Here is an 18,446-nt window from a genome sequence, read left to right on the forward strand (position 1 = left end):
ACTACTGCTTGCCACTCCATTCTATGCCACTCTACTTCAGTCTACTCTACGTCAATCCTCGCCACACAGTACCACTCTACAGCATTGCACTCTATGCAATTTCACTCCACTGCATGTCACTCCACTCTACCACAGTCCACCCCATGCCACTCCACGGTATGCCACTCCACTTTACCCTACTCTGCTCTATGCCACTCCCCACCACTGCACTCTACGCCACTCCACTCTGTACCGCTCTACTCTATGCCATTCTACGCCACCCTGCTTCATGATGCACCACTCCACTCTACACTGCTCCATGCCCCTCTACTCCACTCTACACCACTCCACACCATTCTATTCCACTCCACTCTATGCCTCTCTACTCTATTTCACTCCACTCAGTGCCACTCCGCACTATGCCACTCCACTCTGCACCACTCCACTCCATTCTATGTTATTCTACGCCACTCCGCTTTCCTTTAAGCCACTCTCCTCTATGCCATACCACAAACTTTTAGGGATGCTGAACAGCAGCAATGGTTCTGTACAACATAGCTAAAATACATTGGCAAAGCCAACAGCTCTTACATAGGCAAGGCCTATTGGCTCTGAGAAACCCTTGGGCCATCAGACGCGACATCACTGAACTACTACTCACTGACAAGTGCTATTTATTTGTTGGAGTATTACAGCGATCATTGAAAAATGTGCACTCCCTCAGGGTCTTCAAGAGAAAACAAAATCATCCACTCAGAGCAATGTGAGACTGAAACGTTCCTGGGCTGGAAAGTACAAGAATAGGGAAGGCACTGAATCAAGAGCGGACTGAGAAAGACAACAAAGGCATCTAATTATGAACAAGGGTCTGACCCCTAAAAATATTACAGTTTTGACTCACTTCCACCCATGCTTTTAGCATAAACGTCTCTTTGGGAAATTGATGTTTCACTTTTGTCCTTCTTTATTCCTGTTTTTGTTCTGTAAAAACCAGCCCTATTGCTGCCTTTACTTAATCATAATATTTGTCTTCATATTTGTTAAGAAATCTGCATTGTTTCTTAATTGTGTATGAATTCTATAGATCTCAATTAGCAAATAACCTGTTTGTTCACCCTTTGATTTGTTAGTAGCCCATTTTGGGTCTGATTCACAAACATTTCTATGTGGTGTTACGTACCACCAACCTGCACGTATAGTTTTTAATTAATAAAATCTCTGATTCAAAATCGCAAACCTTTGTGTACTGAGGAGTAATAGATGTCTAAAACATAATCAATTCTATACTGTTTTATAGCTGTAATTTGAGCAACTTCGATCGCTGGCACGTGAATTCATCAACCGTTCCACGCATCATTCTTACTGGAAATCCTTTAAAATGCAGTTGTGAGCTTTCTTGGCTCCTTTCCGAGACAGAGCGCGTCACACTGATAAGGTAATGTTATTATCATTTCAACAGCCGACTTTAAGTTAAAGCACATGGTAAAATACAGGATATTGCTAAATTCGTTAAAAAAAAGATGTGTAGCAAAATGCCTTTACTTCACACTATGTAACTTATCAAACAACCCTGTGTCACTAAAGAACGAGTTGACGTTATGTTTCAAGTTGTAGAGATAGCCCCAAATCTTACAGGAGGAATACCCGTGGTGTGTGTCAATCACAGACAAAGTGAGGTGATCACTGCTGCTGAACACCACTTAAAGAGTGTTTCCCCCAAATGCAACTTCGACACCGAGGTGGGAGACAGGAAAACTCCCCAAATTAATATTTATCTAGGTTTTCGCCTGGATAGAACTATACGCCTCATAATGACTTTGGCGGATGGAAAAGGCCATCCGCCGAAGTCCGCGGTCGGGTTGCGGCCAGTGCAGTACCCTTCCTGCAGCCCCTTAAGAGTTTTCCACTGGGTCAGCGCACGGAAGCAGAGTTTCCGCCCGCTGGCACGGCGGGAAGCAGCCCACAATATTGATGCTGGCTCATAATAAAGCCAGCGGCAATGTTGCGTTGCGTAGGGTGCACCACCACTCATCGCACTTTTCACTGTCCAAATCGCAATGGGCCGGTCATGGGGGCCCCTGCACTGCCCATGACAAGTAAATGGGCAGTGCAGGGGCCCCATGAGGCGCCTTCACCCAGTCTCCGTCAGCCTTTACATGGCGGTGCTACCACCATGCAAAATCTGGCAGAGAAGGGACTCAATCCCCAGGGCAGCGCTGCTTGCAGCACTACCCTGGCAGATTGGGACCGCCAGCACTGCCTGCTCCTTCAGTGGAGAGAAGTGGAGGTGCTGGAGGCCTGACCCGCGGCCCTGTCGTAATGAGGGACTATATGTCGTGCTAAACTGAATGAAATGTTTCAGTTGAATTAATTGCACTCATGTTATATGTTGAGTTGACTTTTTTCTTATGCAATCAATTAAGATTAGTATACAGATCAGCAAGACTTCACTTCTGTTTCAATTCAGTGCATCAAAGGGAGTCCAGATATTGCTAACAAATTAAATATACATAATAGGTTTGAGGGCATATTTACTAGAGGCTTTTGCAGCCAGAGCGTCACTTTTTTTTACCCTCCGGCGGCGCACGCCTCTCAACCATATCTATGAGGCCACGCAAAGCTGCTTTGCGAGGCTTTTCATGGCCTAATGGATATGGAGTAAGACAAAGCAGCGCAAGTCTCTGCATTGTCTTACTCTGCACCAGGGAGGAATTCCATGGGCGTTGCGGTGGGTTCTTCGATACAAAACCCATGGATTTTGATGCTGCCCTAGATTTACTTAATCACATAAACTTGGGGCAACGCCAAAACCTTACGCCTCCCCAGAACAGGCGTAACAGGGAGAAATGTTCTCCTTGTTTTTTCCTCTTTCTATGTGTGCTGCATTCTGTAAGATAAATATAAAGATGAAAACGCCTCTCTGGATTGTTTTTGTGCAAGAAGGCCCCCATTCCTGCACAAAAACAATAATGCATGTAATGCAGGCACCCTTGCCAGCATTGGCACTAAGCAGCCAATTGTGCACCAGCGCAGGGAGAAAGGACAGGAATGCACCATATTCCATGCTGCATTGCTGCCCTTTCACATTGGCGTAGTGCAGTGAAGCAAGAACACTTCCCTACGCCAATTCCCCATAAATGTGCCCCTTGGTTTGTAAAAGTACTAGGGGCCAGGTTCACAATTGTTGGTGTTTGAACAGGCGTGACTTGCTCTTGTAGTACTCTCATTTGATTCTAAATGACATATGTAAGCCAGGAGTACTAAAAGGCACTAAGGGCCTCATTACAAGTGTGGCAGTCTGAGGACCTCCAGATTCACGTTGACAGTTAGACCGCTCCAACTTTGGCAGTCCGAACGCCCAATTACAACCCTGGCAGGTGGACCTGCCAGAGGACTGCCATCCCTACTGGGAACATGACTCCCGACGGCATGACAGCGGTCGGGCTTGTAACAAGCCAGGGCGGCACTGAACTCAGTGCAGCCTGGCTGATTGCAACTCCTCTTTCCGCCAGCCTTTTCATGACGGGGACCCCGCCATGAAAGGGTTGGCAGAAGGCCAGTGCCGGGGGCCACAGTTGGCCCCAGCCATGGGCAAGGGCAGTGCAGACCCCGCCCCACCAAGCACCATCGGAATGTGCTCTGTCTGCTTTGCAGACAGTGCTCATTCGGACGGTGCTGGAGTGTTAGGATATTGGCCATGGCTCCCTTAAAGGGGATGAGACCAATATCCTAACACTGTTCCCGACGGTCAGCCCAGCGGGAACGTGTATTTCAGTGATCCCACTGGTCAGCCCAGCGAAAACATTGTAATATGCTCGGGGGGGACAGTCACCGCTATGGCGGTGGCATCCTCTCAGTGACTTTGGCGGTCCTGGTGGGAACACCAAACTCATAATGAGGCCCTAAGTCATAGCAACATTTTGTTTCAATCTGGCTGTATGTATCTAAATGCCAAGCATTTAGCAATGTGAATAAAATGACCTTGGCGGCAAAGCCTAGTGAATTAACAAATTAGCAGAATTCCAGTAGGCCACATCCTTTTAATTGGCACGTCTGTTTCTATAAAGTGAAGTAAAACTTGATTTCACAACTTGACCGGTAAGGTTCCTCTACCAAAACCCCATCCAACATCCTCCTTTTCTCCCACAGTGCTAATCCATTTTTTCGATGTTTAGGCAGACTCCCCACCACATTGTGGCATAAATTAGCAAGTTTAGTGGTAGACAAACAGGAATGTAGCAGCACAAAAATTGAAATTTTGCAACTTTTTAGCAGGAAATTATTTTGCATTCCATTTTTTTAAATATTGCCCTAGCAGGTCCCACCTCAAGCCCACAGGTGGCAGGCCTGAATCCTTTCCTAAAAAACAGAAATGTTGCCCTCACCGGATCTCGCCGCATGCCCATGGGCAGCAGGCCCTAATTCTTTCTTTTTGTAAAATAATATTTCCCCCAGTAGGACTCCCCACATGTCCATGGCAGGGACAAAACTTACCTGCTCTTTGGTGTCCCAGTCTGAGCAGGATCAGTGTTCTCTTTTTCTTCTTCTCTCTTATTTCTTCCCTTCCATCTTCTCTCCTTGTTCCTCCTTCTTCATCTGTCCTTATGTCTTCTTCTGGTCTTCTTCTTCCTCTGTCAGGCAGGTAAGTAAACAAATGCCTCCGCTGCCTGCTGACGCCCCCCTATTTGGCTCAACAGCCAACGTTGGACCAGTGTAAGGAGCAATTGCATTCCTTGAATTTTGCAGGACTTTTGTAAAGAAATGTGGGCTTTTTACAAAGCTGCCAATTTAGCTATTGTTTTGCAAATCTTTGAAGTGCAAAATCCTGGAGAGACTGTTTAAGGTATTCTGTGTTTAAACCTTTCACATTTCTTTCCACAAAGGAAATTCAGACCAAATTTATGTACTTGTTTTCCGAGATACTTGGCAGTTTTAAAGGTGACCAGGGTTTGTAGGTTTGTAGGTTTGTAGAAAACAGCCAAAATATATCTACATTTTTTTGGGCCGATATGAAAAAGTGCTGTGCAAAAAAACATGTTTTTTCCCCTAAAAATGTTATCAACATAAGGTTTGCTGTGCTAACAGCACCATCTTCCCAGCTTTCAGCAAAATGCAGAGTTTTATCATAAAACTTTTTTTGGACAGTTTTTACATTTTTCTGAGTGGTTGTCCATTTTTACGAATTTTTGTGGTTTCAACCTACTTACAGGTTAGATTGAAAACAAGTGTGACACCTTTGGGTGATCCTCGAAAGCTATACATTTCTGAAAAGTAGACAACATTTTTAAATCAGCAAGAGATCTCTTGTGTAGATAACAGCACACTTTCCCTAATAAAACTAATTGTTCAAATTGAAAAAAATGAAAATACATAGGAATATATAACAATTGGGGACCATGTTTTAATCTGTAATTTTGCCACAATGGACGATTTAAAAAAACATTATAGGGTTACATCTGTCAGACCCTTCTGGTCCCAAGGGTAACAGCGCTTGTAAATGTTCGAAAACAACATATAATATACACACCAGGCAAAAGAGCTGCACTTTATAACTACTCTTCTTCATGTACCGACCATGCAGCAATTCATATAGTAAAATCTAATTAATTAAAAATGAGTAGAAAGAAACCTCTATATTTCTGAAATGCGGATAAGATACTGATTTTAAAAACATTGGTTATTTGTACACATCTGTTCACCTCTGAATTTGATGTTATCCATACTATCAGGTGAGTTAAAGGGCATTTTGCAAAACGTGCTCTTTCTTGCACACTGGCTTACATTTGGAAGCCAAAAATGTACTCTCCAATTGGTAATACATTTTCTACTATTCTCTTTTCCCACGTCTCTTGATAAATCAACAGCCCTCATTTCCCCATTAAGGTTATAATCTGGTACCTCCCCAAATGATGCTGGCAGTGTAATTAACTTACAAAGTGCACTATCGGGGTCGGAGGTGATTATTAATGCTTTGGTTGTAGGAGAGAGAGTTTTGACTCTGTGGTTGGAACATGGTTGAATCGATTTTCTCAGGAGCCTTAAAATGTGTTAAGATTGGCTCCACATATAGAGTGTATAATGTGGGGGACAAAGGATATCTCTGTTTTGTTCCTCTCTGAATAACCCTCGCATTTAATTGCGTAATAAACCATGGCGGCACAGACAACGCATACAGTAAAATATAAATTACAGCTTTACCACAACCTATTTGATTTTGAGATTTCACAACATAATATTATTGAATGACAACCTCAAATACCCAGAAGCTGTCCCAGTTGTCAAGAACCATTGGAATATCACATCCATATGTCCTTCAAGATGTCCCAGAATTATGGCGTACTGGGAGCATTTCTCGAGCATTCAGATGTAGGGTTCACCAAGATACAAAACTGAATACACTAGGTCTTATAGACAACTTCAAGACCAAATTTGTATTTTTAACAATACTATTAGTTAGACCAGTAATAGTCTCACTTTCGAAGAACTGAATTAGTCTGGAATTACAACATTAGAAGCAACATTAGAAGCATCCATCCAAACCCATAAAATGCTGATGAATAACACTTTGTGAGCTAAACATCTACTTGATATGGGGTCAGTTCAACCACGTAGTATTTATGACATAGTTAGCCTCATAAATTACATAGGCCCTCATTACAACATTGGCGATAAATCCCGCTTATCGCCGTGCAGAAGACCACCAACACACCTCCGCGGCTGCGGAATTCCGCTACAGCTATTACGACCCACAGCTCGGAATCCACCAAAATCCAGACACCTACACAAGTCTGCCACACCAAAGGTCAGTGATAAACTGGCGATAACAAAACCTCCACCGTCACGCCAACAGGAATACGCCCACACTATCACGACCCACGAATCCACGCAGCGGCCTTTCAACCGCGGTAAACCATTGGCGGTACACACCGCTGCGCTCAAAATACACACACATTTACAAAACACAACCACATTGGACAATTCGAAATACACGCACCTGTTACACATACACACACCACTCCCACACACCCAATACAATATAAAACACACACACACATCACCTACAATCCCTTACGACCAGAATTGCGACAGAAGGCCAGAGAGAGACACCACCATCAACAAACTAGCATCCACAGGCACTCAACACCATCACCCACACAACATCCACGCACCTCACACAACGCACACAAACAAATCCCCTCACACATCACAACACACACCACCTCACACATCACCCACACCACCCCATGGCACCGCAAAGATTCCCCAGGTTTTCTGAGGAGGAGCTCAGGGTCATGGTTGAGGAAATCATCCGGGTAGAGCCACAGCTATTCAGATCACAGATGCAGCACACCTCCATAGCTAGGAAGATGGAGCTATGGCGCAGAATCGTGGACAGGGTCAACGCAGTGGGACAGCATCCAAGAACAGGGGATGGCATCAGGAAGAGGTGGAATGACCTACGGGGGAAGGTGCGCTCCGTGGTCTCAAGACAACACATTGCAGTTCAGAGGACTAGCGGCAGACCCCCACCTCCTCCCCCACAACTAACAACATGGGAGGAGAATGTCTTGGATACACTGCATCCTGAGGGCCTCGCAGGAGTAGCTGGAGGAATGGACTCTGGTAAGTCAAATCTTTAACTACCATATCCCCCACCCTACCTGCATGCCAACACATACCCCCACCCTCGCCCTCACCCCATCACTCCAACTCCTCACATATGTCCTATTATTACAAACCACACATCCCAACATAAAGCCATGCATGCAGCAACAATTCATGGACACCCATCACCAAAGCATGTCCACTACACATATCCACACAGACCCCAAAACAATTATCACACAAGGTCCTACACAAGAATGTAAGCACTGGGGTACAGGGTCACCCACCCATTGCACACCATGGCACACACAGATGCAATAATCATGCCTTTACAGTCCTGCAGGACCCCTACCCAACGTCACCGGACAAGGAGGTTCCAGACATGTCCACCCTCTCACAGAAGAGGCCCACAGTGATGACAGCAGCTCTGTCCAACTGGATCTAGATGACCAGCCCGGCCCATCTGGGACCTCAGGGCAGTCGGTTCCCCTGACACAGTCACAGGCCACCACAGAGCCTCCCCTCTCAGGAAACACCAGCACAGCACCCATTCAGCAGACCCATATCTCTGTCCCCAGGACACATCAAGCAGCAGTGTGTCCACCACTACAGGGAACCCAGGCAATCCCACAAACCCAAGAACAGCAGGGACCTGGGGGCAGTGGCAGTGGGCACACGGTTCAGGGGACAAAGGCCCAGGAAAACCGGGGAACTGGGAGGTCTGCTGTGCGACAGGGGGAGGACAGGCCCAGGAAACCCACTCTCCACGAGGCCCTCTCCAACATCATGGGAGCGTACCATCATTTCCAGGAGACGATGGCAACGGTACTGGCCACGTTTCAGGAGACCCAGCGGCTGCAGGAGGAACAGTATTTGGGGTTCAGGGAGGAACTCAAGTCCATCAATACCACCCTGGGCACCATTGTAGGGGTGCTGAAGGGCCTTGTGAACACCAGGAGGAACACTGTGGCACAACAAGGGGCCCCTGACACTAGCCTGGACAATGAGCTTCCCACCACATCCGCCAGCGCTAGTGGACAGGAGGCACCGCCAAAGGACCACAACACCAGCACCCCAGCCCCTGCAGATGGAGAACCACCCCGCAAGCTGTCCCTGAGATCCAGGACAAAGACAGAGAACAATGCCAAGAGCCCCGCCAAGAAATGAGACCACCCTGAATGTCATCCTCTGTCCCACTTTGACACCCTGTCCATCCTTAAACTGCCCTAGCTCCACTTCCTATGCCCCTTTGGACAATGCACCTGTGAGACAAATAACTGGACTCTGCCATGGACATTCCTCCACTATCACCCATGACCATTTTACAACCCCCTCCACTATTTAGCACTTAAATAAACACCCTTGAATCACAAAACAATCTGGAGTCAGTCTGGGCTTTCACAAATGTGTATTTGCAATAACTGAGGAAAATAGCAATGTCCATTCTATTGTCAACATACCAATGTCACACAGCTCTACTCCATGAGGTAACATAGCAGAGGTCACACAGTGGGAGCCACATCTGTGAAATGGAAAGGCAAAGTGACAATTCAGCAACAACAAACAGCTGTCAGGGCACTCATGAAAGTAAATTTCTCGGTGACTGGGAACGCCGTGAGATGATTTGACCACGGCTTCGATGTTCCCGCTGATAATACTAGCACATTGAAATTAAGATTGTTCATACCAGGAAAAGTGTACTTTTGATCACAGGACGTACCTGATTTCAAGCCCTGATGAAGTCCGTGAGAGGGAACTCTCATTGGACGAAACACGTGTTGGCTGTGGTGGCTAATTGTATATGAATCTCGAGGACGTTGTTTAATTATGAACGAACTGCTTCAAGAAATAAATTTATCCTGAACCAATCTTGCCGTGATTGCTTCCCATACTGAAGATCTGTTACATCGCTAAACTCCGAAATTTACTTTCATGAGTGCCCTGACAGCTGTTTGTTGTTGCTGTTAGTTTCCCTTGAAACATTGGAGGAGTAAGGAAGATCCTCCTGTCAGGAGCACCGTGACATATTTGATATGTGGACTTTACTATATGGACTCACTGTGAGCGCCCATTGCCTATGACCTACCTCCTAGTTGCTTTTTTCTGTCAAAGTGACAATTCAGGGTCCATACACTGGGTGAAAGTGAAAGACAGGTGATAGGTCTAACAATTTTATCAGATGTAGGAGGCAGTGATGTCTTATTACCTGTGTCTCACTGGAAGTATTGCTGGATCACGTTGTTTCTGTTGTCTATGTCCTCTTCTTCTGCCTCGTCTTCTTCACTGTCTACAGGCTCCACAGCTGCCACAAGACCTCCTTCTGGACCATTGTCCTGCAGAAAAGGCACCTGTCGTCGCAAAGCCAAGTTGTGCAGCATACAGCAGGCCACGATGATCTGGCACACCTTCTTTGGTGAGTAGTATAGGGAACCACCTGACATATGGAGGCACCGGAACCTGGCCTTCAGGAGGCCGAAGGTCCTTTCTATCACTCTCCTAGTTCGCCCATGTGCCTCATTGTAGCGTTCCTCTGCCCTTGTCCTGGGATTTCTCACTGGGGACAGTAGCCATGACAGGTTGGGGTAACCAGAGTGACCTGCAAATGTCGAGGGAAATCTGTTAGACACACACTAACCCTTAGGGACAACCCCCAGACCCGGACAACTATTCACAGGGTATAGGGTCCTTGTCCTCACCTATTGGCCACACACGGTGCCTTTGGACTTGCCCCATCATGTAAGGGATGCTGCTATTCCTCAGAATGTAAGCGTCATGCACTGAGCCAGGAAACTTGGCGTTCACATGGGAGATGTACTGGTTGGCCAAACACACCATCTGCACATTCATTGAATGGTAGCTCTTCCGGTTTCTGTACACCTCTTCACTCCTGCGGGGGGGACCAAGGCCACATGTGTCCCATCAATGGCACCTATGATGTTGGGGATATGTCCCAGGGCATAGAAGTCGCCTTTCACTGTAGGCAAATCCTCCACCTGAAGGAACACGATGTAGCTGCGCATGTGTTTCAGCAGGCCAGATAACACTCTGGACAACACGTTGGAGAACATAGGCTGGGACATTCTTGATGCTATGGCCACTGTTGTTTGAAAAGACCCACTTGCCAGGAAATGGAGCACTGACCTGACCTGCACTAGAGGGGGGATTCCTGTGAGATGGCGGATAGCTGACATCAGGTCTGGCTCCAACTGGGCACACAGTTCCTGGATTGTGGCACAATCAAGTCTGTAGGTGACTATTACATGTCTCTCTTCCATTGTCAACAGGTCCACCAGCGGTCTGTACACCGGAGGATGCCGCCATCTCCTCACCTGCCCCAGCGGACGTGCCCTATGGATGAGAACAGCGAGCACAGAGTCAGCCAACACTGAGGTAGTAAAAAAATAATTTTATTGCACACCTTTGTCAATACGCTATGTGCCTGTCTCTGTGTATTTGCAAGGCCTATATATGTGTGAAACATAAAAAATTGATGCCATGTGGCCCCCTGAAATGGCGGTCGTCTGACCTTTAATGTGGGACAAGGGATATGAGGTAACTGCGCTGGAGTTGAACACCATCGCGGTAGGCGGTCGAAGACCAGGGTGCAATCCTGCATTGGTTAACATTGGGCCCTATGGGTTCCAGGAGCCAATGATGATGTTTGCCGGCGGTGACGGTACGCACCGCCACGGATGTGACCGCCATTTTCTCTCTGTTCACTCACTTGATACCTGATCTTTGACAGGAGAGGACCTACACTGCAAGTGCTGCTGTGCCCTCAGTCTGGAAGCGACGATGGCTCATGTGTCTGGGGAAAGGGCCCCTACCTTCACATCGGAGGAGTTGGATAAACTAGTGGATGGGGTCCTCCCCCAGTACACGCTACTCTAATGTCCTCCAGACAAACAGGTAAGTACACTGTGAGCATGCTGTATGGGCAATGCCTGTTTGGAGAGGTGTGGATGGAAGATACGGGGGGGAGATGAGGCCTGCATGATCGGACGGTGAGTGTATGTGCGTCGGGGCAAGGGTGGGTACGTGGGACAATGACTGTGATGGTCCGGACGGTAAAAGTTTTACATTTTCCCCTGTACTATTCCTCTAGGTCAGCGCCCACCAGAAGAAGGATATTTGGCGTGCCATCGCCAAGGACGTCCGGACCCTGGGGGTCCACCACAGACAGAGCACCCACTGCCGTAAAAGATGGGAGGACCTTCGCTGCTAGAGCAAGAAGACAGCGGAGGCCCACCTGGGGATGGCCTCCCAACATGGGAGGGGTGCCCGTCGTACCATGACCCCCCTGATGTTCCGGATCCTGGTGGTGGCGTATCTGGAGTCGGATGGGCGCTTGAGGGCATCACAGCAGACACAAGGGGGTGAGTACACTCTCATTCAGCTGACTCTGCGCGCATTGGAGGTGTCTGGGTGGGGGAGGTGGGCAGTGGGTTCCCCTAGGCTAGGGCGAGCTTTGTAGGCAATGACCCTTTGTGAGGTAGGCTAAATAGCACCCATCCCCACCAGTGGTAAGAGCCATCTACACCTAGTCAGGCTCCTGTGACTTCCATGTGTGCAGCAATCGGGCATAGGCCATGTACCCCATGTCCCTGTGATTAATTAGGGAACTCTAAGTGCATGGTGTAGTGCAGAGGGCTGCTGTGTCTGTAGTGTCCGCTGATGGTAGCGATATTTTATGCACTGAACATGTTTTTCTTCTTTCTTCCACCCCCCTTTTTGTGGTCTCCCTGTTGTTGTGTGCATTAGCATCATCAGGTGGAGGAGCTGTGCCACCGGAGCAGGAGGGAGCTGCATCCCACATGGCCCTGGAGGGCCAGACAACGGAGTCTCAATTCACCAGTGGGACGGAGGGCGAGGGGAGCTCAACGGCGGGGACAGGAGCTGAGACCAGCGACACCGACTCTTCCTCTGATGGGAGCTCCCTTGCGGTGGCGGGCCCCTCTGTGCCCACCACATCTACAGGTACAGTCGCCACCCCCCCACCAGCACCGCCCTCCCAGCAGCCCCTCAGCGTGTGTCCCGTGGCCGCTCGCCCAGGAGGGTGGGCATCTCCTTTGCCCCAGGCACCTCAGGCCCTGCCCCAGTCAGCCCTGCTGCCCTCAGTGAGGAGGCTATTGACCTCCTGAGATCCCTCACTATTGGTCAGTCTACCATTCTGAATGCCATCCAGGGTGTAGAGAGGCAGTTGCAACAGACAAATGCATACCTGGAGGGCATTCATTCTGGCCAGGCAGCCCAACAGCGAGCATTTCATGCTGTGGTCTCTGCACTGATGGCAGCCATTGTCCCTGTGTCCAGCCTCCCCACTCCAACTTCCTCCACCCAGACCCAATCCCCTGTACCTCAACCTATCCCAAGCACACCATCAGACCAGCATGCACACACCTCAAGACACAAGGGTGGCTCTGGCAAACTTAAGCACCACACATCCCACAAGCACTCACACAAGCATCATTCCCATGCACACATACCAACATCCACTGCCTCCACTGTGTCCCCCTCCTCCACGTCTCCCTCCTCCCTCCCTGTCACGTCTCCACTCACACCTGCATGCACTACATCTTCAGCCACTACATCTTCAGCCACTACCTCCATCACCAGCACACCCATCACCTCACACCGCTCACCTGCACTCACCACCCGCATTACCATTCACACATCCCCTGTGTCCTCTCCCAGTGTGTCTGTGAGCCCTCCTCCCAAACGACACAAACGCAGTCAGACACACACCCAACAGCCATCCACCTCACAACAGCCTCCAGCCCATGCACCTTCTCCCAAAGTCAGCATACGAACACCTCCTACAACCACTACCTCTTCCTCCACCCCCTAACCCCCTCCATCTACCCGTCCCAGTGAGTCAAAAAAGCTTTTCCTCTCAAATGTTGACCTCTTCCATACACCTCCCCCGTCCGTCCCGTAGGGCCCGCCTTTCCAGGTCCCAACCCAGCACCTCAGCCACCACATCACCAGGCACAGTGATGCCAGCAATATCCGGATTCTGTCCCAAGGAGCGAGTCCAAGGACATTGCCCCACCTCCAAAACAGAAGAAGTTGCCCACATCCCGGAGGGAGAAGGCCAAAACACCTGCCACCAAGGGCTCAGCCAAGACAACAGTTGGGAGTGGCAAGACAGCTGCGCCACCATCCAAGGTGGGGAAGGGCCTGAAAAAGAAAGGCAAGTCAACGTCGCCGCCAACCTGCACAGCGGACAAGACCGCCACCGGCACCGCCACATGCACCGCCACCACGGACACCGCCGCCGGCACCCTAGATACTGAGCCCTTCACCAGCACCGCAGACACTGTGCCCTTCAGCAGCACCGCGGTCAGTGAGCCTGCCACCAGCACCGCCGCTACTCACACCGCCACCAGCACTGCAGTCTGTGAGCCCGCCACCAGCACCGCCGCTACTGACACTGCCGCCAGCACGGCAGTCAGTGAGCCAGCCACCAGCACCGCAGTAAGTGAGGCCGCCACCGGCACTGCCCGCCAAATGACCGCCGCTACTGACCCCGCCGCATGCACCACCAGCAGCCACGTGACATCCTGAGCCAGTGGCACCACCGCAGACATGGCTGCCATCCCCAGTGGTAATTCGTACAAGGCTGGTGGTCAGTTCCAGGGGCCTGGGCAGCTTCGATGTTGCCCCACAATCAGTGGAGTGTCACATCCACTACCTCAGTCCTTGGTAGGATGAAGCACTCTGGGCACAAGGCCCCCTCCAGAACCAGTGGAGATTCACATCCACTACCTCAGTCCTTGGCAGGATGAAGCACTCTGGGCACCAAGCCCCCTCCAGAACCAGTGGAGAATCACATCCACTACCTTAGTCCTTGGCAGGATGAAGCACTCTGGGCACAAGGCCCCCTCCAGAACCCATGGAGAATCACATCCACTACCTCAGTCCTTGGCAGGATGAAGCACTCCTGGCACAAGGCCCCCTCCAGAACCAGTGGAGAATCACATCCTCTACCTTGGCAGGATCAAGCACTCTGGGCACAAGGCCCCCTCCAGAACCAGTGGAGATTCACATACACTACCTCAGTCCTTGGCAGGATGAAGCACTCTGGGTCCCAGTGGCGGCTGGTGACATTTGAATGTTTTGAAAAAAGATTAGGAAAATCACACATTTTTAAGAAAATTTGATGAAGCATGACGGTTTATAAAGCAATTATGATAGTATGGACTTTAAATTTTTAAATACATGAAAAATACTCCATATTTTACAGAATGAAAATTGTTCCCTTACTGTAGTGTGAAAATTTTACAGTGCAACAAGCAATGTTATTTATTATGTTACCTGTACGCATCGGAAGATTCACAGCCCTTTGTATGGGTGCATACTAATAAAAAAAGTAGTTGAAAGACCAGTGAGAGACTATAAAGTACATAACTTGAGTCTTCAAGTGCACGGCCATTGTAAAAATGTAACTAAACAAAATCAATGCTAACTGAAAGACAAAGTCTGAGCTTTTGAATACAACCATCACTGCACCTCATTGCATTTGCATTCCATCTGGGAAACAGCGTCACTGTTTACTTTTTAACTGGTTTCGGTGAGCCCTCTTAGAAATAGCCCTCTGAACCACAAACAAGCCCCTTTAACCGACCTTAGCAGAGCAGAGATGCCAGAGAACAACCACCATGCTCAAGAGGCCCCGTCAGAAAGGAATAGTATACATGTCCGGCTCCCACCTTTATGTATTCTTCCTGGATATGCCCCGCTTCATAAACACGCATTCAGAGGCACCACAGTTGTCTGAGGCACACTGGCGGTCACCCATGGAAACAACTACCAAACACGACAGAAGGACAAGTTGTCGCCCCACATGGGCAGACACAGGAATAACTAAGAATGTGGACGCGCCGCACTGAACACAATACATTTGAAATGAGATGAGTGTCACTGGCACCAAGAGGTATATCGTACTTCCAGACAGGAGCTTTGCGCTTGCTTCCAATGTCTTATAAAACACATTTAGCCTGAAGGCTGCAAAAGAAAGAAACGTGCCCGTAGCTCAAAATAACAAAGAAAACTATGATTTGAAAGCCTCTGTGTATTACCCCAGTCAGAAGTATAGAAGGATATGTGATTACAGCAAATTCACATCTATTCGATAACTTCACAAAACGGCCATTCCAACGTGCAGTGCTGAGCACAATACATTTGAAAAGGGGGCCTCTTAGAAAGTTGTGTCCTGAACAACTACACGCTTTTCCGAAGCAGCATTAAAACTTCTCTCCCTGTGTATGAGCAATTCATACATATCAGCCAGGCCATACTTTACAGCAAACTGAAGCAACGCCATGCAGGCAAGGGATTTCCAGCTTATGAATTCTTACCCTATTTCATTTCAAAGGGTATTCTGGAGATGGCTAGAGTAAAATATTTTACTTACATTTATTAAACAGGATGATCAGTCCTTGCACGCTGCGGAGTAGGCATCACAAACAGAAAGATGCAGGTGTGGCTCTGCCGTAGTACATAGACATGAGGCCCAGCATTCTGCAAGCGGCCATGAACACAATGCATTCGCCAACAAAGAGCAAGCTTTTCCAATTGGAATTCAATAACTTTGTTACAGTGAAGTTTGCGCAAACCTGTAACCCCACCCCAGCATTATTTCAACAAAAGGGGCAGAGGCAGACTGATTACCAGGGGCGACGCAGCGTCTTCTGCCCCCAGGGGCTCCTCCGGGTCCCGGCTACCCACAGAAGGAGTCGCGGAAGGCCGGGGGGCAGGCAGGTGCCATCCTGTCTCATCCACCTGGTCCTCTGGGGGGAGAGGAGCAGAAAGGCGAGGGCGGCAGTGGTGCCGGAGCCCACGAGGCACCTGGAAGCCGTGCGCAAAGCGCCTGGAAGCCGTGCGGCAAGGCCGGGGTGCTGCTGATTCTGAGCCCAGGTGGAGGGAGCGCACACGTGCTGCTGCTGGTGCGGGCTGGGCTGCTCAGGAGCAGCAGGAGGCCTGCCACGCACCTGGCATGTGGCTGGGAGTCCGACACCGACTCCCAACCGCAGCACTGGAAGCAAACACCTCGTGGTGTTTGCTAACAGTGCACAAACTGCGCAGACTCTATTTTGAGCTTGCTGCCAGCAGCCCCGCCCACCATTTCCCAACTTGTCACAGGGCTAGACCCACCCTCCGTGACGAATTGGCAAAGGGTGGGGGTGACCATCCTCCACTTCCTGACTGACGTGAAGCCCCTAGCGCTACAGGGCTTCAGCCTGAAGCGCCCGGGGCTAACTTTATCCACACGTCAATAGGGGGTGGAGACTGGTCCTCGGAGCTATGTCTTTGCCGAGCTGATGACCTCACAGGCCTCAGGCTGTGAGCTTGTGAGCCCGGCAAACATAGACTCAGTCAGGGGAGGGCCTGATCCTGCCAGTCTCATGTCATGTGACACAGTAGCCCCGAGCCAGACCCCAGCCCCAAGCAAGAAAGAGGTGTGTACATTTGTTTTAGGGAGGGAGTTGGGGGAGTTTGTTTTCACTTTTTGTTTTGTTACGGTTACGAAGGTTTCTTTTTTTTTTTTCTTACGGTTACGAGGGCGGAGCCCCGACGCCCTCATGAAGAAACTGCCACTGCTCAGTCCTTGGCAGGATGAAGTACTCTGGGCACCAAGCCCCCTCCAGAACCAGTGGAGAAAGGCATCCACCTGAGAGACCGTGGCTTTGCACTCCCCAGGATGAAGCAGTGGGAAACCCACCCACTGGAGAGACTTGAGAGACTGGATTTGCACTCCCCAGGATAAAGCAGTGGACAAACCACCCACTGGAGAGACTTGAGAGACTGTGGTTTGCACTCCCCAGGATAAGGCAGTGGGCAAACCACCCACTGGAGAGACTTGAGAGACTGTGGCTTTGCACTCCCCAGGATAAAGATAAAGCAGTGGGCAACCCACCCACTGGAGAGACTTTAGAGACTGTGGCTTTGCACTCCCCAGGATAAAGCAGTGGGCATACCACCCACTGGAGAGATTTGAGAGACTGTGGCTTTGCACTCCCCAGGATAAAGCAGTGGGCAAACCACCCACTGGAGAGACCTGAAAGACTGTGGCTTTGCACTCCCCAGGATAAAGCAGTGGGAAACCCACCCACTGGAGAGACTTCAGAGACTGTGGCTTTGCACTCCCCAGGATAAAGCAGTGGGAAACCCACCCACTGGAGAGACTTGAGAGACTGTGGCTTTGTACTCCCCAGGATACATCAATGGGCATGGAGCCCCCTCATGGTGCTGGCGTTGTGCACTCATCCGGCTGAGGTGCCCCCCTTCCCTTCCCCCTGAGGTGCCTGTTTCATTTCGATCTGTTGCCCCTGCAGTGATCTCTCAGTTGCGATCGGGTATCGAGTGTGGGCCTCGCCCATGCATTTTGGGCCCAGTGGTCCACGGACTATATAGGTGCAGTACCTGGACTTGAATACATATTTGTTTATAGTGTATATAAAGTTTTGACTAATGGATTTTACATGATTACAATCGTTCAAATCATTCCTTTTGTCATTGCGTTCTGCCGGGGGGGTTGAGGATGTAAATGTAATGTTTCAGCATGTATGCGTGTGTGTGTTGTGGGTGAAAGTGGGGGTGTTGCGTGTTGTGTGTGTGTGTCACTCTCTTTTCCCTCCCCTCTCCCCTGTGTTCTAGGTGCAGTACTCACCGTGGTCGTGGCCGCCGTCGGTTGTGCTCCTGGTAGAGGAGCAGGAGGACTATCGCAGGGAGTATTTGGAGTTCAGGCTCCATGGCGTCCGGGTTCCTCGTGGGGTGTGTAGAAGTGAGTGTTTTCCCTTCCAAGTCCTGTTTCCACTGTGTTTTTGTTTGCGTTGAATCCGCCCCAGAAAAGGTGGCGG

The 18,446-nt window shown here is 49.5% G+C and overlaps 1 protein-coding gene across 1 annotated transcript in view; it reads left to right on the forward strand.

The window, feature by feature from the left end:
• The window catches only part of LRRN4 (leucine rich repeat neuronal 4), a 200,948-nt gene that overhangs the window by 157,765 nt on the left and 24,737 nt on the right, over positions 1 to 18,446 (forward strand). The window contains exon 4 of the mRNA XM_069234153.1: positions 1,277 to 1,414. Coding sequence (XP_069090254.1) covers positions 1,277 to 1,414 — 138 coding nt within the window. The remainder of the gene's footprint in view (positions 1 to 1,276; positions 1,415 to 18,446) is intronic.

Source organism: Pleurodeles waltl, chromosome 5 (genome assembly GCF_031143425.1).
Source record: "Pleurodeles waltl isolate 20211129_DDA chromosome 5, aPleWal1.hap1.20221129, whole genome shotgun sequence".
Lineage (NCBI taxonomy): Eukaryota > Metazoa > Chordata > Amphibia > Caudata > Salamandridae > Pleurodeles > Pleurodeles waltl.